This window comes from Muscardinus avellanarius (genome assembly GCF_963383645.1).
Source record: "Muscardinus avellanarius genome assembly, chromosome: 17".
NCBI lineage: Eukaryota > Metazoa > Chordata > Mammalia > Rodentia > Gliridae > Muscardinus > Muscardinus avellanarius.
The window spans coordinates 18,998,224-19,019,039 of record NC_137803.1 but is presented as its reverse complement, the minus strand read 5'-3'; the positions used below and the strand labels follow the sequence as shown (position 1 = coordinate 19,019,039).

The 20,816-nt window shown below is 45.5% G+C and overlaps 1 protein-coding gene across 1 annotated transcript in view; it reads right to left on the bottom strand.

Annotated features, from left to right (window-relative positions):
* Window positions 1-3,937, bottom strand: part of TXNL1 (thioredoxin like 1) — a gene marked incomplete at both ends in the record, with an annotated part of 34,567 nt that extends 30,630 nt beyond the window's left edge. The window contains one exon of the mRNA XM_080714751.1: window positions 3,840-3,937. Within this exon, the coding sequence (XP_080570877.1) occupies window positions 3,840-3,937 (98 nt within the window). The remainder of the gene's footprint in view (window positions 1-3,839) is intronic.
* Between the last annotated feature and the right edge of the window lie 16,879 nt (window positions 3,938-20,816).

Sequence of the window (20,816 nt, the reverse complement as noted above, 5' to 3'; positions counted from 1 at the left end):
CGCAACTTAGTGAGACCCTGTTTCAAAAACAAAGAATAAAAAATAGGGCAGAGGGTGTAGCTCAGAGGTAAAATGCCCCTCGGTTCCATCCTCAGACCCGCAAAAAAAAAAAAAAAAAAAAAAAAAAGTAATGAGACTCTCATCAACCTAGCACGATCCTGTTTCCAAATAAATAAAATCAGGTTGGGGGTGTAGCTTGAAGGTAGAATGCCTCTGGGTTCAACCCCAGTAACACACACACACACACACACACACACACACACACACACACACACACAGAATAATTTATACTGAGGGTAAATAAAACGTGGAAGTTGAGAATAGGAAAATAGCTTGAAATACGGTTTTAAAGAAAATAATAACAGGCGGGCATGGTGGCACAATCCCCGCGCTTGGGAGGCTGAGACAGGAGGATCTCACAGGTTCGAAACCAGCCTCGGCTACTTAGTGAGGCTCTCAGCAACTTAGTGAGACCCTGTTTCCATATAAAATATAAAATTGGCCTGGGAGTATAGCCCAGAGGTAGAAGGCCCCTGGGTTCCACCCCCAGTACCACCAAAAAATAAAAATAAAAAAATAAAGAAAATAAAAAGAGAAGTGTTAAGAGAAAATTAGGCCCTCAGTTTAAAATGGGACATTAGTAGGTTTCTTATAAAATTTTACTGGATATAAAGCAGGCATGGTGGCACACAACACCAGTAATCCCAGTACTCAGGAGGCTGAGACAGGAGGATCACGGGTTTAAAGATAGCCTCAGCAACTTAGTAATGCCCTCAAGAACTTAACAAGACCCTGTTTCAAAATAAAAAAAATAGGACTGGGGTTGTGACTTGGAGGAAGAACGCCCCTGGATTCAATCCCCAGACCATAGGGGGAGGGGGGGGTGGATTGATTTTACTGGATATAGCTGAGGGTCTATGACACCAATATAAGTAAATCTGAGGTTACACTGGAAATGAGTCCAGACAAGAACACATTAATTTGCAATATGTAGGAACTTTAAAGGTAAATACAGATCTGGACGTAACGGCACATGCTTACAATCCCAGCATTTGGGAGGCTGAGACAGGAGGATCTCAGTTCATAGCCTCAGCTACTTAGGCCCTTTGCAACTCAGTGAGACCCTGTTTCAAAATAAAAAATAGGGCTCAGGGTTATAGTTCGGAGGTAAAATGCCTCTGGGTTCCATCCCCAGTATTGCAAATATAAATAAAGGTAAATACAGTATTATCAGATAATTGTGACCTACATACACATTTAAACTAAATGTTCTCTAAATTCAAACATTTACTTGCCCTGAGTTTTTCCAAAGAAAACATACGTTTCACTTCACTATAATTCCTTTTTGAACATAAAATAACAGTTCTTTTTTTGTGTGCGGTACTTGGAATGAAACCCAGAGGCGTTCTACCTCTGAGCTACACACCCAGCCCTATTTTTTATTCTTTATTTTGAAACAGTCTCATTGAGTTGCAGAGGGCCTTACTAAGTAACTGAGGCTATCTGTGAACCACGATTCTCCTGTCTCAGCCTCTCAAATGCTGGGATTATAAGCGTGCCACCGCGCTCAGCTGATATAGCAGTTCTTTATCAATAATTTCTATAATTAGGCTTATATATAAGTAAAACTATATTGCTAATGGAAGTTTCCATAGTAGTAACACTAATTCACTTTTCTTTCTTCATTCAGTATTATTCTATCATCTCTTCTTTTTTTATTTTTTTAATTAATTTTATTTATTTATTTTATTGGTACATTATATTCATACAACTTATTGGGGTAAATCATCTCTTCTTCTACTATGATAAAGGGTAAAAATATTGAGGGAGTAAGGTATAAAAGCTCCAACTGACCAGAATTAGAAAACTGAACTAAAAGCTGGGCGTGGTGTCGCACGCTTGTAATCCCCATGCTTGGGAGGCTGAGACAGGAGGATCACACAGGTTCGAAGCCAGCCTCAGCTACTTATGAGGCTCTCAGCAACTTAGTGAGACCCTGTTTCCAAATAAAATATAAAAAAGATCTGGGAGTATAGCCCAGAGGTAGAAAGCCTCTGGGTTCCACCCCCAGTACCACCAAAAAAATAAAAATAAAAATAAAAATAATAATAATAATAATAATAATAATAGAAAAGTGAACTAAACGTGAGATTCCATTTTGGAAACCTCTCTTCTCCACTGTGGCCTATTTTTATGTTTTTATTTGAAAACAGGGTCTCACTAAGGCGCTGAGAGCCTCACTAAGTAGCTAAGGCTGGCTTCGAACCAGTGTGATCCTCCTGTCTCAGCCTCACAAGTACTGGAATTACAAACGTATGCCACCACACCCAGCCCAGGTATCCTCTAGTATTAAGATAAGGGCATAGCACAAATGCTAAAGCTGAGAAGGCATTTACAGAATTCTGACATTTCTCTTAGACATGTCTTTATATAAAATCACCTAACCTCTTACACTTAGTAAATGTGAAAGTCCATATACATCATATGAGTACTCTATTCCACCCTATTAAATCAATTTTGAGATTGCTCCAGAAGTATGGCCTAACTTGCTTTTATCTCTATCTGCATCCCTCATTTCCCTAAAACTAATCCTAATGTTGCCACTTATATACTCAACATTTAACGAACCATTTGCTGGAAACTATATATTTGCTGTGAAATTAAAGATACTGCTTTATATTCATATAGTTATTTGGACAAGAAAACTAGTCACTTAAATTGATACCAGTAGACTGATGAGCCGGGCGTAGTGGCGCACGCTTGTAATCCCAGCATTAGGGAGGCTGAGACAGGAGGAGCACAGTTCTTGGACAGCCTCAGCTCCTTAGTGAGGCCCTTTGCAACTCAGTGAGACCCTGTTTCAAAATAAAAAATAGGCCTGAGGCTGTAGCTAGGAGGTAGGATGCCTCTGGGTTCCATCCCCAGTATCACTCACACACACACACACACACACACACACACACACACACACACACACACAAAGCAGACTGCTCTAAGTTAGCATTGTCCAGTGTATGAACAATGCCAGGGGGTCAAATGGAGACCTCTAAACCTAACTAGGTACTGACATACGCACGGGGAGATCTGTAAATGCGAACACTGGCTGAAACTGGGTTCGCAATGCCTGATTCCACCATGTCATTCGCAAATGAGAAAAATCACTACAAACCCAACATATAAGACATAGTTCTTGACTCGTACATTTTGTCGAGATTTACCAAAGATCAGGTCAAATTACAAAGGAAAATATGGAATCTGATCAAAGCAGACGTCTGGTCACCTGTCTCCTGGCATACATGCATACCTAACTGTAATTTATGTATGCAATTGTATACGTAGGGGACCCTAAACCACAACCGAAGGAGGTACAAAAACACTAAGGACATTAAAAAGCATCCCGACCCAATATTAACTTCACTGAAAATGCGCTAGCCGAGTTTTAGGACTACGCACCACTCAAGATTAGTTGGCCAGCCCTTCCTAAAATTTCCCAAAGGCTTTGCAGAAGTGCAGGTGGCTGAAGAGAATCAGTGTTTGGAAAATTAAGCTTCTGGAGTTGACAAGATGCAAATGACAGCTGGCTCTCCAGAAAGCTGGGGGACAGGCGCGGAGGGGCGGCCAGGGGGCGTCTCCGCCGCCCCAGGAGCGGAGCTCGCGAGGACTCCCGGGCCGGGCGGCCCCCAGGGCTAGTTAGCCCCGCCAGGCCTCCGCTCCCGCGGGGAGCCCCGGGCACTACGGGACAGGCGAGGCCTAACCCTGCGGCGCCCGAGCCCGCGGCCATCGCCGGCCCCGGAGTGAAAGGAGAGCGCGGCCCCCGCCCGCCCGCCCGCCCGCCTCACCCTCGCATGGTGAACTTGACCACCGCGAGTCTGGAGCCCGCGCCGCTCAGCTCGGGCTGGAAATCCGGGTCGCTCCCGACCGGCTTCACTCCCACCATCCTCACACAGAGCCCGGCAGGGCGGCCGCGACGCCTCGGGCTTCGGAACGGAAGAAGAAACCCCGGGAGAGCAAAGGACGAGGCTCGGGAAGGCCGGGGCCTGGAGGCGGCGAGCGCGGCGTCTCTCCCCGGGGCGCTCAGTGCCGAGTCACGCCAGGGAGCGGAGCGGCCGAGGGGGCGGGGACGGGAAGGGGGAGGGGAGAGGCGAGGAAGCGAAGGCTGCGGCACCCAGCAGCCCCCGCGCCAGGGCCCACGGCGCTTGCGCGCCGCGACGTCATTTCCGCGCCACCAGTGTTGGCGCCCGCCAGCCAATCCTAAAGCGCGATGTGTGCCTCCCCCCGCCCCTTGACTGAGGAGCCTCGTGCTATCTGAGGGGCGCAGGCGCAGAGGGGTTGCGCGCGCAGGCCTAGAGTGCAACTTGGAATTTCATGTGTTGTCTAAACCTAGGGATTCCTAGACACGAGGGTTTTTGAGCCCAGGGATATTTTGCCTCCGAGCTATGCCCTCAGCCCTATTTTATTTTTATTTTGAAACAGGGTCTCGCTAGATTGATGAGCCTCACTACTCACTTGCTGAAGCTGTCCCAGAAACTGCGATCCTCCTGCCTCAGCCTCCCAAATCCTGGGATTACAGTCGTGCTCAAGACGGCTGGCTAGACCCAAGGATTTTATAAAGGATTTTTCTCGGGCAGGATAGTGAAAAGGGGACCCCATTAAATTTGAGGATGGTGGCTCCTGCTGAAGATCTTAAGGGGGGCTGATGTAGCTCGGGGATAGATCTTTTGCCTACCATGCTCCAGGCCATCTGTTCGATCCCCAGCACCAGAAAGAGGAATGGGTGGAGATTACCTGAGGGAAATCTTTGATGACGGCCCTGTCATGTCAGTACACAAAATAAAACATGTGAGAAGCCATATTTTTCTCATTACATATAAGCATTAGGAAAGTATTATACACCTAAATTGTGCCAAGTGCAAGAAGATGCCAAGCACAAGTCTAGTGACACACGGTACTGGGGATGGGGCGTTCTGCCCCCGAGCTACACTCCAGCCCCATTTTTATATTCTTTATTTTATTATTTTTTGTTTTGTTTTGTTTTTGGTGGTACTGGGGTTCCTGGAAGCCCTTCTACCTCCGGGCTACACTCCCAGACCTATTTTATATTTTTATTTGGAAACAGGGTGCGCGATCCTCCTGTCTCCGCCTCCCAAGCGCGGGGATTACAAGCGTGCGCCACCCCGCCGGGCTATATTCTCTATTTTGAAACCGGTCTCACTGAGTTGCAAAGGGCCTCACTAAGTAGCTGAGGCTGTCCTTGAACCGCGATCCTCCGGTCTCAGCATCCCAAATGCTGAGATCACAAGCGTGCGTGCAGCTACTATTAGAAATTTGAATAGGAAATGATGAGCACAAATGAGATTGGAGGGTGGAATAAGGTAAACGCTAAGAGAATAGAATCGCTGATTTGAATCTTGAAAGGAGTTAGGTAGATGGCCAGAGATAACAGGAAAATTCCAGACAAACGGATCCACAGCTGCAAATGTGTGGGTTGAGAAAGCAAATATAATAAAGAATATTTGTTTGACCCGAGTACCAGTAAGATATAGATTCTTTATATGTATTAGCTCATTTCATTTTAATTTCCACTGATATCAGCTCAGTGTAATCATTTTAATAGTTTGGCAGAAGCTTCCATGACATTTGTAACTTACCATTTTATGGGGATGGCAAACCATTAATCTCTCTGAACCTCAGCTTCCTCATTTATGAAAATTAGATAAATACCTGCTTTCTAGGATTGAAGGTTATGGTGGATGATGTACATAAAAAATCAAAAGTTGCTCAATGAAATGTTTAAGAAAAAATGGTATTTTAGTCAGAATTATAACAAAATACCATAGAACAAGCAGCTTAACAATAGATATTTATTTCCCATGTTTTAGGAGACTGGGAATTTAAATGCAAGGTGCTGGCATGGTTGGTTTTGCCTGAGTCCTCTCTCCTTGACTATTATATGGCTACTTCCTCATTTTGTCTGCATGTTTGTTTGTTTTTTTTCCCTCTGTATGTGCTTATATACCCAATTCTGGTCTGAAAGGAGTTTCCTCCTCTTTTCTTTTCTTTTTTCTTTTTTTTTTTTTTTTTTTTTGTAGTGTTGTGAATTGTACCCAGGGGCATTTTACCTTCACACTACACCCCCAGCCCTATTTTTTTTAATTATTTTTATTTTGAAACAGGGTCTCACTGAGTTGCAAGGAGCCTCACTAAGTAGTTGATTCTGTCCGAGAACTGCGATCCTCCCGTCTCAGCCTCCCGAATGCTGGGATTACAAGCGTGCGCCACACCTGGCTCTTTTGTTTTTTAATTTTAAAACAAGGTTTCAGTAGGCTGATGAGAGTCTCACTATTTGCTGAGTCTGTTCTTGAACCTGCCGTCCTCCTGTCTCAGTCTTCCAAGTGCTAGTTTCACAGACGTGGCTTTTCTTTCTTTGAAATAGGGTCTCACTAAGTTGCAGGGGCCTCACTAAGTTGCTGAAGATGGTTGTGAATCTGCAGTATTCCTGCCTCAAGCCCACAAGTACTGGGATCACAAACATCCACCCTGACCTCTGGCTTTTTCTCTTCTTATAAGGACACTGGGCCTCTTAGATTAGGGCCCTACCCTTATGACCTCATTTAACCTTAATGACTGCCTTAGAAGGCCCATCTTCAAATACAGTTCAGTTTTATATGGTAGTTGATAAGTAAAATAAAAAATTAAATGCGAGTAAAATAAAAAGTGAGTACGGCGGAGTGTGAAAAACACGAGAGAGGTCCGGTACACGTGGCATGTAAAGTTTTAATGGCACGGCTCTCCCGGGGATCAGGGCGAGGCACCGTGGGGCCCGCGCGCCTGTCCGAAGCTAGAGGACGCGGGCTCTCCTTTTCAAGGTATGCATCATCTCGCGAGATGGGGGTTTTACTCGCGGGAACGCCCAATTCTCGCGGGGGTTTCAGCCCCTCCCTTGCCCTGCAGAGGTCATGTGACACAAAGTCACATGAGTGCAGGACCCAACTTAACAGTAGTACACACTTGTAATCCCAGAACCTGAGAGGCTGAGACCGGAGATCTCGGTTTGCAGCCAGCCTCAGTTACTTAGCCCTCCACAACTTAGTGAGACCCTGTTTCAAAACAAAGACTAGAGCTGGGCGTGGTGGTGCACGCTTGTATTCCCCTCACTTGGGAGGCTGAGACAGGAGCATCGCACAGGTTCGAAGCCAGCCTCAGCCACTTAGTGAGGCTCTCAGCAACTTAGTGAGACCCTGTTTCCAAATAAAATAGAAAATAGGTCTGGGAATATAGCCTGGAAATAGAAAGCCCCTGGGTTCCACCCCCAGTACCTAAATAAATAAATAGAATAAAAAATAGAACTAGGAGTGTTGCTTGGAGGTAGAATGGCCCTGGGTCCACCCCCATACCACAAAAGAAAAAAAGAAAGAATAAAAAATAGGGCTGGGTATGTAACACGGAGGTACAATGCCCTTGGGTTGAATCCCCAGTACTGCAAAAAATATTATTATAAATAGTATAGATGAAGGCCGGGAGTGGTGGTGCACGCTTGTAATCCCCGCACTTGGGAGGCTGAGACAGGAGGATCGCACAGGTTCGAAGCCAGCCTCAGCTACTTAGTGAGGCTCTCAGCAACTTAGTGAGACCCTATCTCCAAATAAAGTATAAAATAGGTCTGGGAGTATCTCAGATGCATATTTTTTTGTTTATTTTGAAAAGGGGCCTTACCTATGGCCATACCACCCTGAACACTCACAATCTTGTCTGAAAAGGGGCCTTGTTAAATTTCTGAGGCTGGCCTCAAACCTGTGTTCCTCCTGTCTCAGCCTCTTGAATAATGGGATTATAGGCTTGCACCACCACGCTCAGCTAAGGAGTCCATATTTTGAGGAACATCACTTGGTGATAACTTATCATACATATATAAAACATTTATAATGCACTTACTCCTGCAAGGTGTTGTGATAATGCTTTGAAACACCCTTCCTAAGGCAGGGGGTGTCAAAAGAATAAGAGAATTTTACAAGAGCTAATATATGAGTTAAAATAAGTGCCATAGCAAAAGTATAGATAATGTATCACAGCGGCTCAGAAAAAGGGGAGAGAATGAGCAAGCTTTATGAAGGAACATGCTCAGGTCTAGATGAACATGGGAAACACATGCATGGACATCTTCACAGAGATGACTCCTGACTGTCCTCTCAGTTCCTCAAGAACATAACTCATTCTCATCAGGTCCAGCCAGTCAGTAGAGGAAGGCCTTCATGGGCTCACTGTGCTCATTTCCAAACAGTTTACAAGAGATATATCATACATATAGATCGTGTGTGTGTGTGTGTGTGTGTGTGTGTGTGTGTGTGAGAGAGAGAGAGAGAGAGAGAGAGAGAGAGAGAGAGAGAGAGAAATAGAAAGCAATCTCCCTTGTGGTTCTCTCTCCCATCTTTTCTATTCCCATCATAAGGGATTTACCCTCATGACCTACTTACTCCCCAAAGGCTTCATCCTCAAATACCATCACATTGAGGGTAAGTGTTTCAACACATGAACTTGGGGACAGGCCAACATTCAGTCCATAGCATTGTTGAAATTAACACTTTGTGGGGGGGGGAGAATTGGGGAAGGGCTAAATAAGAAATGTGTGCATGTATGCCTCTACCATCTTGTACTCCATTAAGATGTATGACTACAGGCTGGGCGTGGTGGCGCACGCTTGTAATCCCAGCATTCGGGAGGCTGAGACCCGAGGATGGCGGTTCGCGGCCAGCCTCAGCTACTTAGTGAGGCCCTCTGCAACTCAGTGAGACCCTGTTTCAAAAATAAAGAATTAAAAAATAGGGCAGGGGTTGTAGCTCGGAGGTAGAATGCCCCTGGGTTCCACCCCAAGTACCACACACACAAAAAAAAGGTGTATGATTACAATGCACCAATAAAAAATAAATAAACACTTTGGAAGCAAAAAACTACACACAACTAACAATCTCTGTCTGCACTTAATCATTTGTTATACAAGAGCTCTTTGTGGTGGTTGTATAGTTACTTTTAGAAAAGACTAACATGGAAGGAAATGATTAAACTCTTTTGTGTGTGTGAGGAGGGTTGTACTGGAGTCAGAATCCAGCAGTGCTCTACCACTGAGCTACATCTCCAGCCCTTTTAATATTTTTTTTTTGAGATAGGGTCTTGCTAAGTTGTTCAGGCTGGCCTTGACTTGGCAGTCCTCCTGCCTCAGCCTCCCAAGTCGCTGGGGTTACAGGCATGCACCTGGCTATGATCGATCAATCAATTCTCTCTCTCTCTCTCTCTCTCTCTCTCTCTCTCTCTCTCTCTCTCTCTCTCTCTCTCTCTCTCTGTGGTACTGGGGATGGAACCCAGGGGCATTCTACCTCTGAGCTATCCCCCAGCTCTATTTTTATATTTGTTTTTAAAAAAATTTTTTACAGTACTGGGGATGGAACCCAGGGGCATTCTACCTTCACGCTACACCCCCAGCCCTCTTTTTTATTCTTTATTTTGAAGCAAGGTCTCACTGAGTTGCAAAGGGCCTCACTAAGTAGCTGAGGCTGTCCTTTAATAGCAATCCTCTTGTCTCAGCCTCCCAAATGCTGGAATTACAAGTGTGTGCCACCACACCTGGCTCAAAATTGGTATTTCTTAAAGAAGAAATTGTGGTACTGGGGATGGAACCCAGGGATATTGTACCTCCAAGTTACACCACCAGCCCTATTTTTTAGTCTTTTTATTTTTATTTTATTTTTCTTTTCAGTACTGGGGAGGGGACCCAGGGGCATTCTACCTTCGAGCTACACCCCCAGCCCTATTTTTTATTCTTTATTTTGAAACAGGGTCTCACTGAATTGCAAAGGGCCTCACTAAGTAGCAGAGGCTGTCCTCGAACCATGATCCTTCTCTCTCAGCCTCCCAAATGTTGAGATTACAAGTGTGTGCCACCACACCTGGCTTTATGATTAAACTCTTAACGGAGGCTTTCACTGTGTTCAAAGTCGTTCTCAGGCATGCCCTTGAACATAGACCTGCACGCATACATGCACGCGTGTGCCACCCCCCAACACACAGGGTCATCCTGTCTGTTCTTGTGTAGCAGGTATCTGAATACATCCAAGGTCCAGGAACTGAGTAAATTCAATATAAGTATAATGTATCTTACTGGCTTCTATACAACAAGGAAGTGATTGTTTACACAATGTTAAACACAATAGTTTCTATCCAAATTCAGAATATTACTGCTGGAAGAGCATTAACAGAATCGGGTCCACAGCAAGCAGCAGAAAGCTCCAAGGTAAGTAACTTCTCATGATGGTGTTCATAGCTACCTTTCCCCAGACTGAGAAACTTGATTACAAGAACCTGTTTTTTCTTTTCATGTTCGTTCTTTCCTTCCTTCCTTCCTTCCCTTCTTCTTCTTTTCTTTCTTTCTTTCTTTCTTTCTTTCTTTCTTTCTTTCTTTCTCTTTCTTTCTTTCTTTCTTTCTTTCTTTCTTTCTTTCTTTCTTTCTGTACTGAGGATTGAACGCAGACCTGTTTTATTATTTTGAAACAGGGTCTCATTAGATTGGTGAGAGTCTCACTACTCGCTAAAGCTCGTCTCCAACCCATAATCCTCCTGTCTCAGCCTCCCAAGTAGTGGGATGACAAGCCACCATGCCCAGCAAAGAACCAGGTTTTTGCATTTTCTATATACCCAGCTCTTCATAGCACCTAGTATCAGTGAATGTTGGATGCGTAACTCATTCTACCTTAATGGATTACATTTATGAGAAGCAAAATAAATGATTAAATGATAAGGGATTCTTCTAAAATTAATAGTCAAGGCAGGTGTGATGGTACACATCTGTGATCCCAGTATGTGGGAGGCTTAGACAAGAGGATCACAGATTTGCGGTCAGCCTTAGCAACTTAGTGAGGCCCTGTTTCAAAATAAAAAATAAACAGGGCTGGGTGGAAGGTAGCTCAGAGGTAGAATGCACTTGGATTCAATCTCCAGTTTCCCCTCACACAAATAATAAAATAATAAATCATCATCAAGCCAGAGGTGTTGGTGCACATCTGTAATTTCAGTGTTTGGGAGGCTGAGATGGGAGGACTGCAGGTTTGAAAACAGCCCCAGAAATTTAGTGAGACTCTCAGCAACATAGAGAGACCCTGTTTCAAATTTAAAAACAAATATAAAGGATTAGGGGTTTAGATCAGAGATAGAGTTCAATTCACAGAATAATAATAGCAATTAAAATACCATTATTATATATGCTAACAAAGCTTCTTTTATATCATTAACTAGTGTTAAACAGCCAGGCGTGGTGGTGCACGCTTGTAATCCCAGCATTCGGGAGGCTGAGACTGGAGGATCATGGTTCACGGACAGCCTCATCTACGTAGTGAGGCCCTCTGCAACTTAGTGAGACCCTGTATCAAAATAAAGAATAAAAAATAGGGCAGGGGGTGTAGCTCGGAGGTCAAATGCCCCTGGGTTCCATCCCCAAACCCGCCCCCCCAAAAAATAGTGTTAAATATCCCATATTTCAAATTTATTTTATAACTCATTTGAATCAATATTAAAATAAGGTATATGCATTACATTGGTTATGTCTCTTTTTTGTGGTATCAGGGATTGAACCCAGGGGCATTTCTACTTCTAGCTACATTCCTTGCTCGATTTTATTTCTTATTTAGAAACAGGGTCTTGCTAGGTTGATGAGTGTTACTACTTGCTGAGGCCATCCTCGAACCAAGTGCTGGGATTACAGGTGTGCCACCACACGCCCGGCTGGGATTACAGGTGTGCCACCACACGCACCTTGATCTCTTAAAATTTCTCATCAAACTGTTTCTTTTTTAAAATTTTTATTTGAAAAATATTGAAACAGGAATATTGCCTAAGGAAGTACAACGAAGACTCAAACTTTATCAAAGGTTAAGGTAGTCCCATGGAGCACCTTTGGGAAGAGTTGATGCTGAAATGGACTGAGGAGTCTGAAACTTTACTGCAGAGCCTGACGAGGTGCTGAGGCTTGTAACCCCAATACCTGGGAGGCTGAGACAGGAGGGCTGCAGGTTCAAGGACTGCTTCAGAAAGTAGTGAGACTTGCAACCTAGGGAGAGCCTATTTCAAAATTAAAAAATAAATAAAATAAGGCAGTGGGTATAGCTCAGAGGTAGAATGCCTCTGGGTCCAATCCTCAGTGCCAATAACTAAATAAATAAATAAATAGCAAGAAAGGAGGGAGAGCGGGAGGGAAGGAGGGAGGGAGGGAGGAAGAAAAGAAGGCTGGCTTTATTGGGGACGGACTGTGAAAGGAAAGAGGGAGGAAGCCTGGTGGAGCAGGGGGAGGATCAGACAGACATAGTGAACTCCAGAGGGAGCTCTTGGGTAAAGATCCTCTGAAAAAAGTCTCCTTGGGGTGGAAAGAGCTCTGCTGCATTAAGTGGAGGCTTCGCCAGGAGGCTGGGCCTCTGACCACCTTGATCTCACTCAGTTATTCACAGGGCCCCCCGCCCCCCATGATGCGACCTCAGTCGGGGAGCGAGGCAACGCTAAAGCAGCTATTGGGACGACCAGTGAGGAAAGCCAAGCTCCTGGCAGGTGGGAAGTGGCCGCAGCCCTCCTCTTCCTCCTCCTCCTCCTCCTCCTCCTCCTCCTCCTCCTCCTCCTCCTCCTCCTCCTCCCGATTTCTACCTCTGAGCTACGCCACCAGCCCTATTTTATTTTTTATTTTGAAACAGGGTCTTGCTAAGTTCCTCAAGGTCTCACTAAATTTCCGAGGCTGGCTGGGAACCTGCGATCCTCCTGTCTCAGCCTCCCAAGTACCGGGATGACAGGTGTGCGGCACCGCACTGGACTGGAAGTGGCTCTTCCTTGAAAGGGAACAACTGTGTCTTTGTGTCTCCCACAATCCACAGTGCACACTGCATGGATCCCCTTCTCCACCGGGGTTTGGGACACAACTCTCTCCGGGTTTAGTGGCCCTCGCTTCCTCATGGGAAACTTCAAACGGGGTGAGTGGGACTATGTACAGCCCTGTTGCTGCAGTTGGGGACAGGGATTACAATGGGCACTCGTCATCTCCCTCAGTACCTGCTCTAATCTCCCCGTCCTGCTCCTGGAAGCTTGTTGATACACCCCCAAATTCTCATCTGCGAGAACCTTTAATCCCCCCCCCCACAACCTCATCACCTTCCTTCCTCCCTAGAAGGCCGGGATATGGAGCAACTAGAAGTATTTCTAGAAAAATGCATCCTGTTACTTGGAAAGAAGTGGTCTGATTCAGTGGCAGTCATGGGACAGGAAAAGAGAAGTCTGCACAGTGGGTTTGACTGTCCCGTGAGGATGGAAGGGAGAACGCATTACTTCAGCATCACACAAAGAGCATGACTGCTACGGCATGATAGAGTGTGAGGACCCTCAATGCTAAGAGAAGCCCCTGCCTGACATGACTCTTAGGAGATTGGATACACTGAGAGAGGACACGATTAGCAAAGTCCTAGGAACTGTGGAGAATTAATATTGTGGCAGACATACCCTAAAGTGACCCACCTATAAGTCCCACCCTTCTATGATCCACTCTCTTCCTCCTCCTCCTCTTTCTTCTAGAACTGGGGATTGAACCCAAGAACATCCTTCCTCTGGGCTATACCCTCAGCCCCATTTTTAATTTTTATTTTGAAAAAGGATCAAGCCGGGCATAGTGGTGCACACTTGTAATCCCAGCATTTGGGAGGCTGAGACCGGAGGATCGCAGTTTGTAGACAGCCTCAGCTACTTAGTGAGGCCCTTTACAACTCAGTGAGACCTGATTTCAAAATAAAGAATAAAAAATAGAGCTGCAGGTGTAGCTTGGAGGTAGAATGTCCCTGGGTTCCATTCCTAGACCCACAAAAAAAAAAAAAAAAAAAAAAAAGAAACAGCCTCCCTGGGATTACAGGCTTGCATCACCTCCCTGGCTGATCTCTTCAGTGAAAGTGAAACATGTTGCTTGCTTATCAATAGAAGAGGGCAAAGATGATGGGCTGCCATGACCGTATTTGGGTTACCATCTATATATATGCCCACATACCTATATTTATGTCTACATCCAAATTCTATTCATATCCATATCTATGTCTGTGGGACTGCAACTCTTTTTGTATTAAGTAGATTCTCCTTGCCGCCTTTGTCGAAGTAAGCCACCATGTTGCAGGAGGGCCTTTGATAAGCCCGTGGGTAGTAAGAAACCATGAGTTTCCTCCAGAGTCTGAAGGCCACTTCTTTTTTTAATTAGCCGTACTGGGGATGGAACCCAGGGACATTCAACCTCCGACCTATACCCCCCACCCTACTTTTATTCATTATATTGAAAGCAGGTCTGAGTTGCAAAGGGCCTCACTAAGTAGCTGAGGGTGTACTTGAACCAAAATCTTCCGATCCTCTGGTCTCAGCCTCCCGAATGCTGGGATCACAAGCGTGCGCCACCACGCACTGCGCTGGAAGCCACTTATGACAACTTCTTAGAAGCCAGAGCCCTCAGTCACACAGCGGCAAGAATGGAGCGAGCCAGCATGGGTTTGGAATCTGATTCCTCCCCAGCTGAGCCTCCAGATGAGACCTCACCTCAGTCTAGCTAACACTCAGAGCCTTGCGAGAGTGTGGGGACAGGACTCAGCTGAGTCTGAGCTCTTACCCTTGAAAATAAATTTGTGGCCGGGCGTGGTGGCGCACGCTTGTAATCCCCGTGCTTGGGAGGCTGAGACAGGAGGATCGCGCAGGTTCGAAGCCAGCGTGCTTAAGAGACCCTGTTTCCAAATAAAAAAAGTATAAAAATAGGTCTGGGAGTGTAGCCCGGAGGTAGAAGGGTTTCCAGAAACCCCAGTACCACCTAAAAAAAAGAAATTTTGTGTTGCTTTCTGCCACTAAGGTTGTGGTAATTTGTTAGACAGCAATAAAAGTGAATACAATAGTACTTAGGAAAAGTACCGCTGTATTTATTGGTCAAAAGCCCTCAATTGCTTTTTACCCATCTTTGGAAAAAAGTCCAAAAAGCTCACATGGGCATTCAAAGCTTCTTGTTAGCTGAACTTATTTTACCATTTGCATGTATGTTTATATACATATATGTTTGTGTTATGTATATATGTAAACCTGTATTTACACACACACACACACACACTTTTATTTATTATTTATTTATTTTTTGCGGTACTGGGGATGGAACCCAGGGGCATTCTACCTGAAACTACACCCCCAGCCCTATTTTTTATCCTTTATTTTTGAAACAGGGTCTCACTGAGTTGCAAAAGGCCTAAGTAGCTGAGACTGTCCACGAACAGCGATCCTCCTGTCTCAGCCTCCTAAATGCTGGGATTACAAACATGCGCCACCACACCCGGCTCCCATCCCTATTTTTATTCTTTACTTTAAAACAAGGTCTCACTAAGTTGCAGAAGGCCTAAGTAGTTGAGTTTGGCTGTGAACTTGCAATCCTCCTGTCTCAGCCTCCCAAGCACAGGGATTACAAGAGTGTGCCACTGCACCTGGCTATACATATGCTTATTACCGGGTCTGGGCCCAATCTGATAAGTCTTTACCAAACCAAGAGAGAGCTCCAGGATAAAGATGGCCTATTAGAGGAGTCCCTTACAGGGCAGAAATAGCTAGATTCTATGACCACATGTTCACATCGTGTCTACTTTATTTCTTGTACTTCCCCCAATTGAACTTTTTGTTGCTTATAGATAGCCACATTTTACATTTCAATCCTGGTGACAGAGATGTGTTCTTTTCCCAATTTTCCTATCCCAAATCATCCCCACTTTTTCTAGACCTTCATAAAATGTGACTGTACTTCCTTACTCCCACATAGAAGCCATTCATCTTTCTTCCCTACTCCTTGTTTCTCCTCCTCCACTATGTTAGAGCTTATATATCCCGGTGGACACTGGTCGTTCTTTTCACCTCCTGAGCGTCCAACACATTTCCCAATGTTTATTTCCTATCTCCTGAGCCTCAGAAGGAAGCAGGTCTTTCATAGAAGCCTGATGTGTCAAATTTGGTTTTTTCTCAGGTTTTCTTTGATCTAAGACTTAGGAAATATATATTGAGTTAATTCTCTCTCTCTCTCTCTCTCTCTCTCTCTCTCTCTCTCTCTCTCTCTCTGTGTGTGTGTGTGTGTGTGTGTGTGTGTGTTTTACTGGGACATTTCAATGTCGAGGTACATCCCCAGCCCTTTTTATTTTGAAACAGGGTCTTGCTTATTTGCTGAAGCTGACCTCTAACCTGAAAGCCTCCTGTCTCAGCCTGGGATTACAGGCCTGAGCTGTGTTTCTTTCTCTCTCTCTCTCTCTCTCTCTCTCTCTCTCTCTCTCTCTCTCTCTCTCTCTCTCTCTCTCTCAACAGAACTGAACTTTAGCCACAAGCAGGGCACTAGCTTTTGGCTTGGCTGCCATTCATTATTTAAAAGGAAGACGGACAAGCATAAGATACGAACATGTACTCAAGTAGACATCTATGAGATTTCCTAGATATCCATGAGATTATTATTTTTATTTTGTAAATGGAAAAACTGAGAAGAGAGAATAAAAGAGCAACACCGCCACGATGACGCTCAGACCTCGCTCCAACACCGCCGCCCACACGGTGAAGATACTTATTTCCTATTCTCTACAGGAGCCTTGCACAAGCTCAGGCTTCCGACAGCGGCGAAGGCCAGTTCCTTCTCCATCTGGCCCTGTGTTGGGGGCCGCGGCTGAGTTAGTCCAGCGACGCTGACCAGGAGACAGCAATATTTTCCGGCCGCCCGCCCCGAGTGGCAGGGAAAGAGGCATCGGCTTTCAACACCCTGGCCTCAAGTCAGACCTAGACTTGTCATTTCATCCTTCTCCCCATCTCGATCCTCCAGACGAGGGCGAGAGGAGAGGCGAGAAGAGCGCGCCCAGCCCAGACTCGCCCCAACCGCGATGGCGGCCGCGCTCCCGAGCGCCGCCGTCTCCATGGCAACGAGGCGGCGCGGCGTGCCGGGAAATGCCCGGCGCCTCCCTCCCCCTCGGTTTTGCGACAGTTGCCGCGAAAGTCACGGCAGTTGAGGCCGGTGTCAGCTGATTTACTGCGGCGGCGGCGGCCGTGGCTCGGTGCAGCCTCGCTGGGGAGCGCGCGGCGGGCCGGGCGTGCAGACCCCCGGGCTTTCCCACCGGATCGGCGCCCCCCATCTCCTCCTGGGGTACGCCCTCGCCTCGTCTTCCTTTGCTGGGGCGCCCGGGACTGGCTTGACAGACGAGATCGCGGCGGGAGATGAAGCTGTGACAGGTGAGAGGGCTGCGGAGCCTCTTTTGGGGATCCCTGCGGGCGCCCCGCCCGCCCGGTGCGAGGCCGGGGTCGAAGGTTAAAGGTCACAGGTCGGCCCGGTGGGAGCCTCCAGCTGTCAGATCGGGTTCAGGCCCACGGCCAGTCGCCCTGATCAGAGGCGTGGGGTCCCGCCAAGGGGGTCTTTGGGGGCCCTTGCCTGATGAGTGGCATTTGCTGCTGTGACAGTGACTCTGGGCTTGAGGCGGTCCTACCTGCCCCCCACCCCAGGGACAACCTAGAAGGGGTGAAGGGGTTTGTGATGATCGTGGGTGGTTACTGACAGTGCTTTTGGGGTGCATAGGCTCTGCCCTTAGAGGTTGGCACTGCTCTCTAGATCGCCCTTGCGTAGTCTTGAGAGGTCTGTGAGTTCCAGCGTTTTCATAACCACCCGCCTCTTCTCTTCCCTTTGCTCCAGGGCTTAGTCTGAGAAGGTACCTCCTATTTGAGTCGCTCATGGGCCAGCGATCCGAAGCTATGTTTGGAGTCAGTACTACCCTGCTTTGCATTTAAAAATTACATTGTACGTTTATGACCCATTTGCTGTCTGCCAGTTCCCATGCAGAATTTGCTGTTTCTTATATTAAGAGACGGTGGCAGCTTCACTTGCGTTCTGAGGATGTATTGGCACCTCCATTCCGCTGTTTTTAGGGCTTAGTCAGTAGCAGCTACAGATTCTTTCCCCTGTAACATTTGCCTTGGGACCAAAAAGGCACACTATAACCCTTCCTAGACCTGCTTTCTTAGGATATTATGCACAAGATTGCAAGAATGGCCTATTTTATGAAAAAAATGACTTTTTGACATTTTGATATATAAAGATTGTCATCTGAATCTGCTTCTTGCTTTGAAACAGAACTTGTGGTAGTGTGGAGATGGATGGCAGCTCAGAAATGAAAATAATCTCTTGAAAATGCCTGCATTCTTACAAGGAACGAGAAACTCACGATTTCATCCGAGATAGCAGATCTTAGTTATTTAATTAATTTATTTATTTGTTGGTACTTTTTGCGGTACTGGGGATGGAACCCAGGGGCATTCTATCTCCAAGCTACACCTCCAGCCCTATTTTTATTTATTTATTTATTTATTTATTTATTTATTGCAGTACTGGGGGTGGAACCCAGTGGCATGCTACCTCTGAGCTACCCACCCAGCCCTATTTTTTATTCCTTTGTTTTGAAACAAGGTCTCACCAAGTTGCAAAGGGCCCCACTAAGTAGCTGAGGCTATTCTCGAGGGAGATCCTTCTGTCTCAGTCTCCCAAATGCTGGGATTACAAGCGTGTGCCACCATGCCTGGCATTCTTAGTTATTCTGAGTATAAATACATAGTAAATGCCTCAGAGTTAGTTTCAGTTAGAGATGATGATAAAGAAATTCATGTGCTTTAATGTCTTTATTTTGAAATTCTCCAGAGCCCTACTTAACAAGAAAACTAGGATACTTTATATATTTTTTTTTACCACCACCTGTAACTAAATCATAAAAGATTTCAGTGACAGGATGAATCAAAGGGACTGGTTTTTATCTTGTATGAGTAATACTGTGGGATCTTACATTCGAGAGTAGTGAGCCTTGTATCTACCAATTTCCCTTTATCTTGGATGTAAGTTCTAACTTAAAGGCAGAGGAAATGGAGTGGTTTCTCTATGTAACAAGCTTAGCATCGAAAACTTTAAACATAATGAGCTGTGTTTGCACCTACATCATGAGAAGGGCAGGATGACATTTAGCTTAGTGATGGCTTATGTTAGAAGTGTGTCCTTAAAGTTTGCTTTGCACCTCAGGAGCAGAGGACTGAGTACTTAATTAAATCATCATCAATGGTTTGTACAAGGCTCCTCTTCTTCCTCCTCTTTCTCCTCCTCCTCCTCCTCCTCCTCCTTTTCTTCCTCCTCTTTCTCCTCCTCCTCCTTTTCTTCGTCTTTCTCCTCCTCCTCCTCCTCCTCCTCGTCGTCCTCCTCCTTCTTTTCTTCCTCATCTTTCTCCTCCTCCTCCCTTGGCTTTTATGAGTTGGGCTCCTATAAACATGGGTATGTATAATCGCTATAGTATCTGACTTGACTTCGTGTGCATGAATACCCAGGAGTGGTTGAGTTGGGTTACGTAGTAGGTCCATTCCTTATCTTTTGTGTGAATATGTGTGGTACTGGGGATTGAACCCAGGGGCATTCTACCTCCGAGATACACTGTCAGCCCTATTTTTTTTTTTTTAACTTGGAAACAGGGTCTGGTTAAGTTGCTGAGAGCCTCTCTAAGTTGCTGAGGCTGTCCTTGAACCTGCGATCATCCTGTCTCAGCCTCCCAAGTACTGAGATTACAGGTGTGCAACACCACGTCCTAACATAATTTCTTCTTTCTGGCTGAGTAAAACTCCATCGTGTGTGTGTGTGTGTGTGTGTGTGTGTGTGTGTGTGTGTGTGTGTAATTATATAATTATAAATATACATAGTACTAATTTGCAGTTCCATCAAAAGTGTATAAGTATATATATAAAATCACATTTTCTCTGTCCAATGTCTATTGATAGACACTGAGGCCGGTTCCTTAACTTGGCTATTTTGAGTCCCACTGCTGTAAACATGGGTATATATGTATCGCTATAGCATGCTGACTTTAATTCTTGTGGATAAATACCACAGAGTGGTATGTTGGGGTCATATAGTGGTTCCATGCCTAGTCTTTTGTTTGAGTGTATATGTGGTACTAGGGATTGAATCCAGGGGCATTCTACCTTTGAGTTATACCCCCAGTCCCTTTTTTATTTATTTTTGATTTTGTGGTTATGAGGCTTTAACTCAGGGGCATTCTAGCTCCAAGCTACAATCCCAGACCTATTTTTGAGTCTTTATTTTGAAACAGATTCTCACCAAGTTGTGTGGGGGGCCTCATTAAGTAGCTGAGGCTGACCTCCAACCTGCCTTCCTCCTATCTTTGCCTCTCAAGTACTGGGATTACAAGCATGTGCCACCACACTTGGTTTTATTTTGTATTTATATTTATTTATTTATTTATTTATTTATTTATTTTTTTTTGCGGGTCTGGGGATGGAACCCAGGGGCATTCGACCTCCGAGCTACACCCTCTGGCCTATTTATTATTCTCTTTTGTGTGTGTGTGTGTGTGTGTGTGTGTGTGTGTGTGTGTGTGTTACTGGGGTTCCTGGAAGCCCTTCTACCTCTGGGCTAAACTCCCAGACCTATTTTATATTTTTATTTGGAAACAGGGTCTCTTACACCAGCTCAGCTGGCTTCGAACCTGCGCGATCCTCCTGTCTACACCTCCCAAGTGCGGGGATTACAAGCGTGCGCCACCACGCCCGGCTTTCTTTATTTTTAAAAAACATTTTTATTGGTGCATTGTAATCATGCATCTTGTAGTTCTGGGTGGTCGAGGTGTATTGCACACAGTACTCATTGAGCCCTCCCCCCCCCAGCCAGCTCCCTCCTTCATCCCACCTCCCCTCCTTCCCTGCTCAGCACAGTGATTAGCTTTGATAAGTTT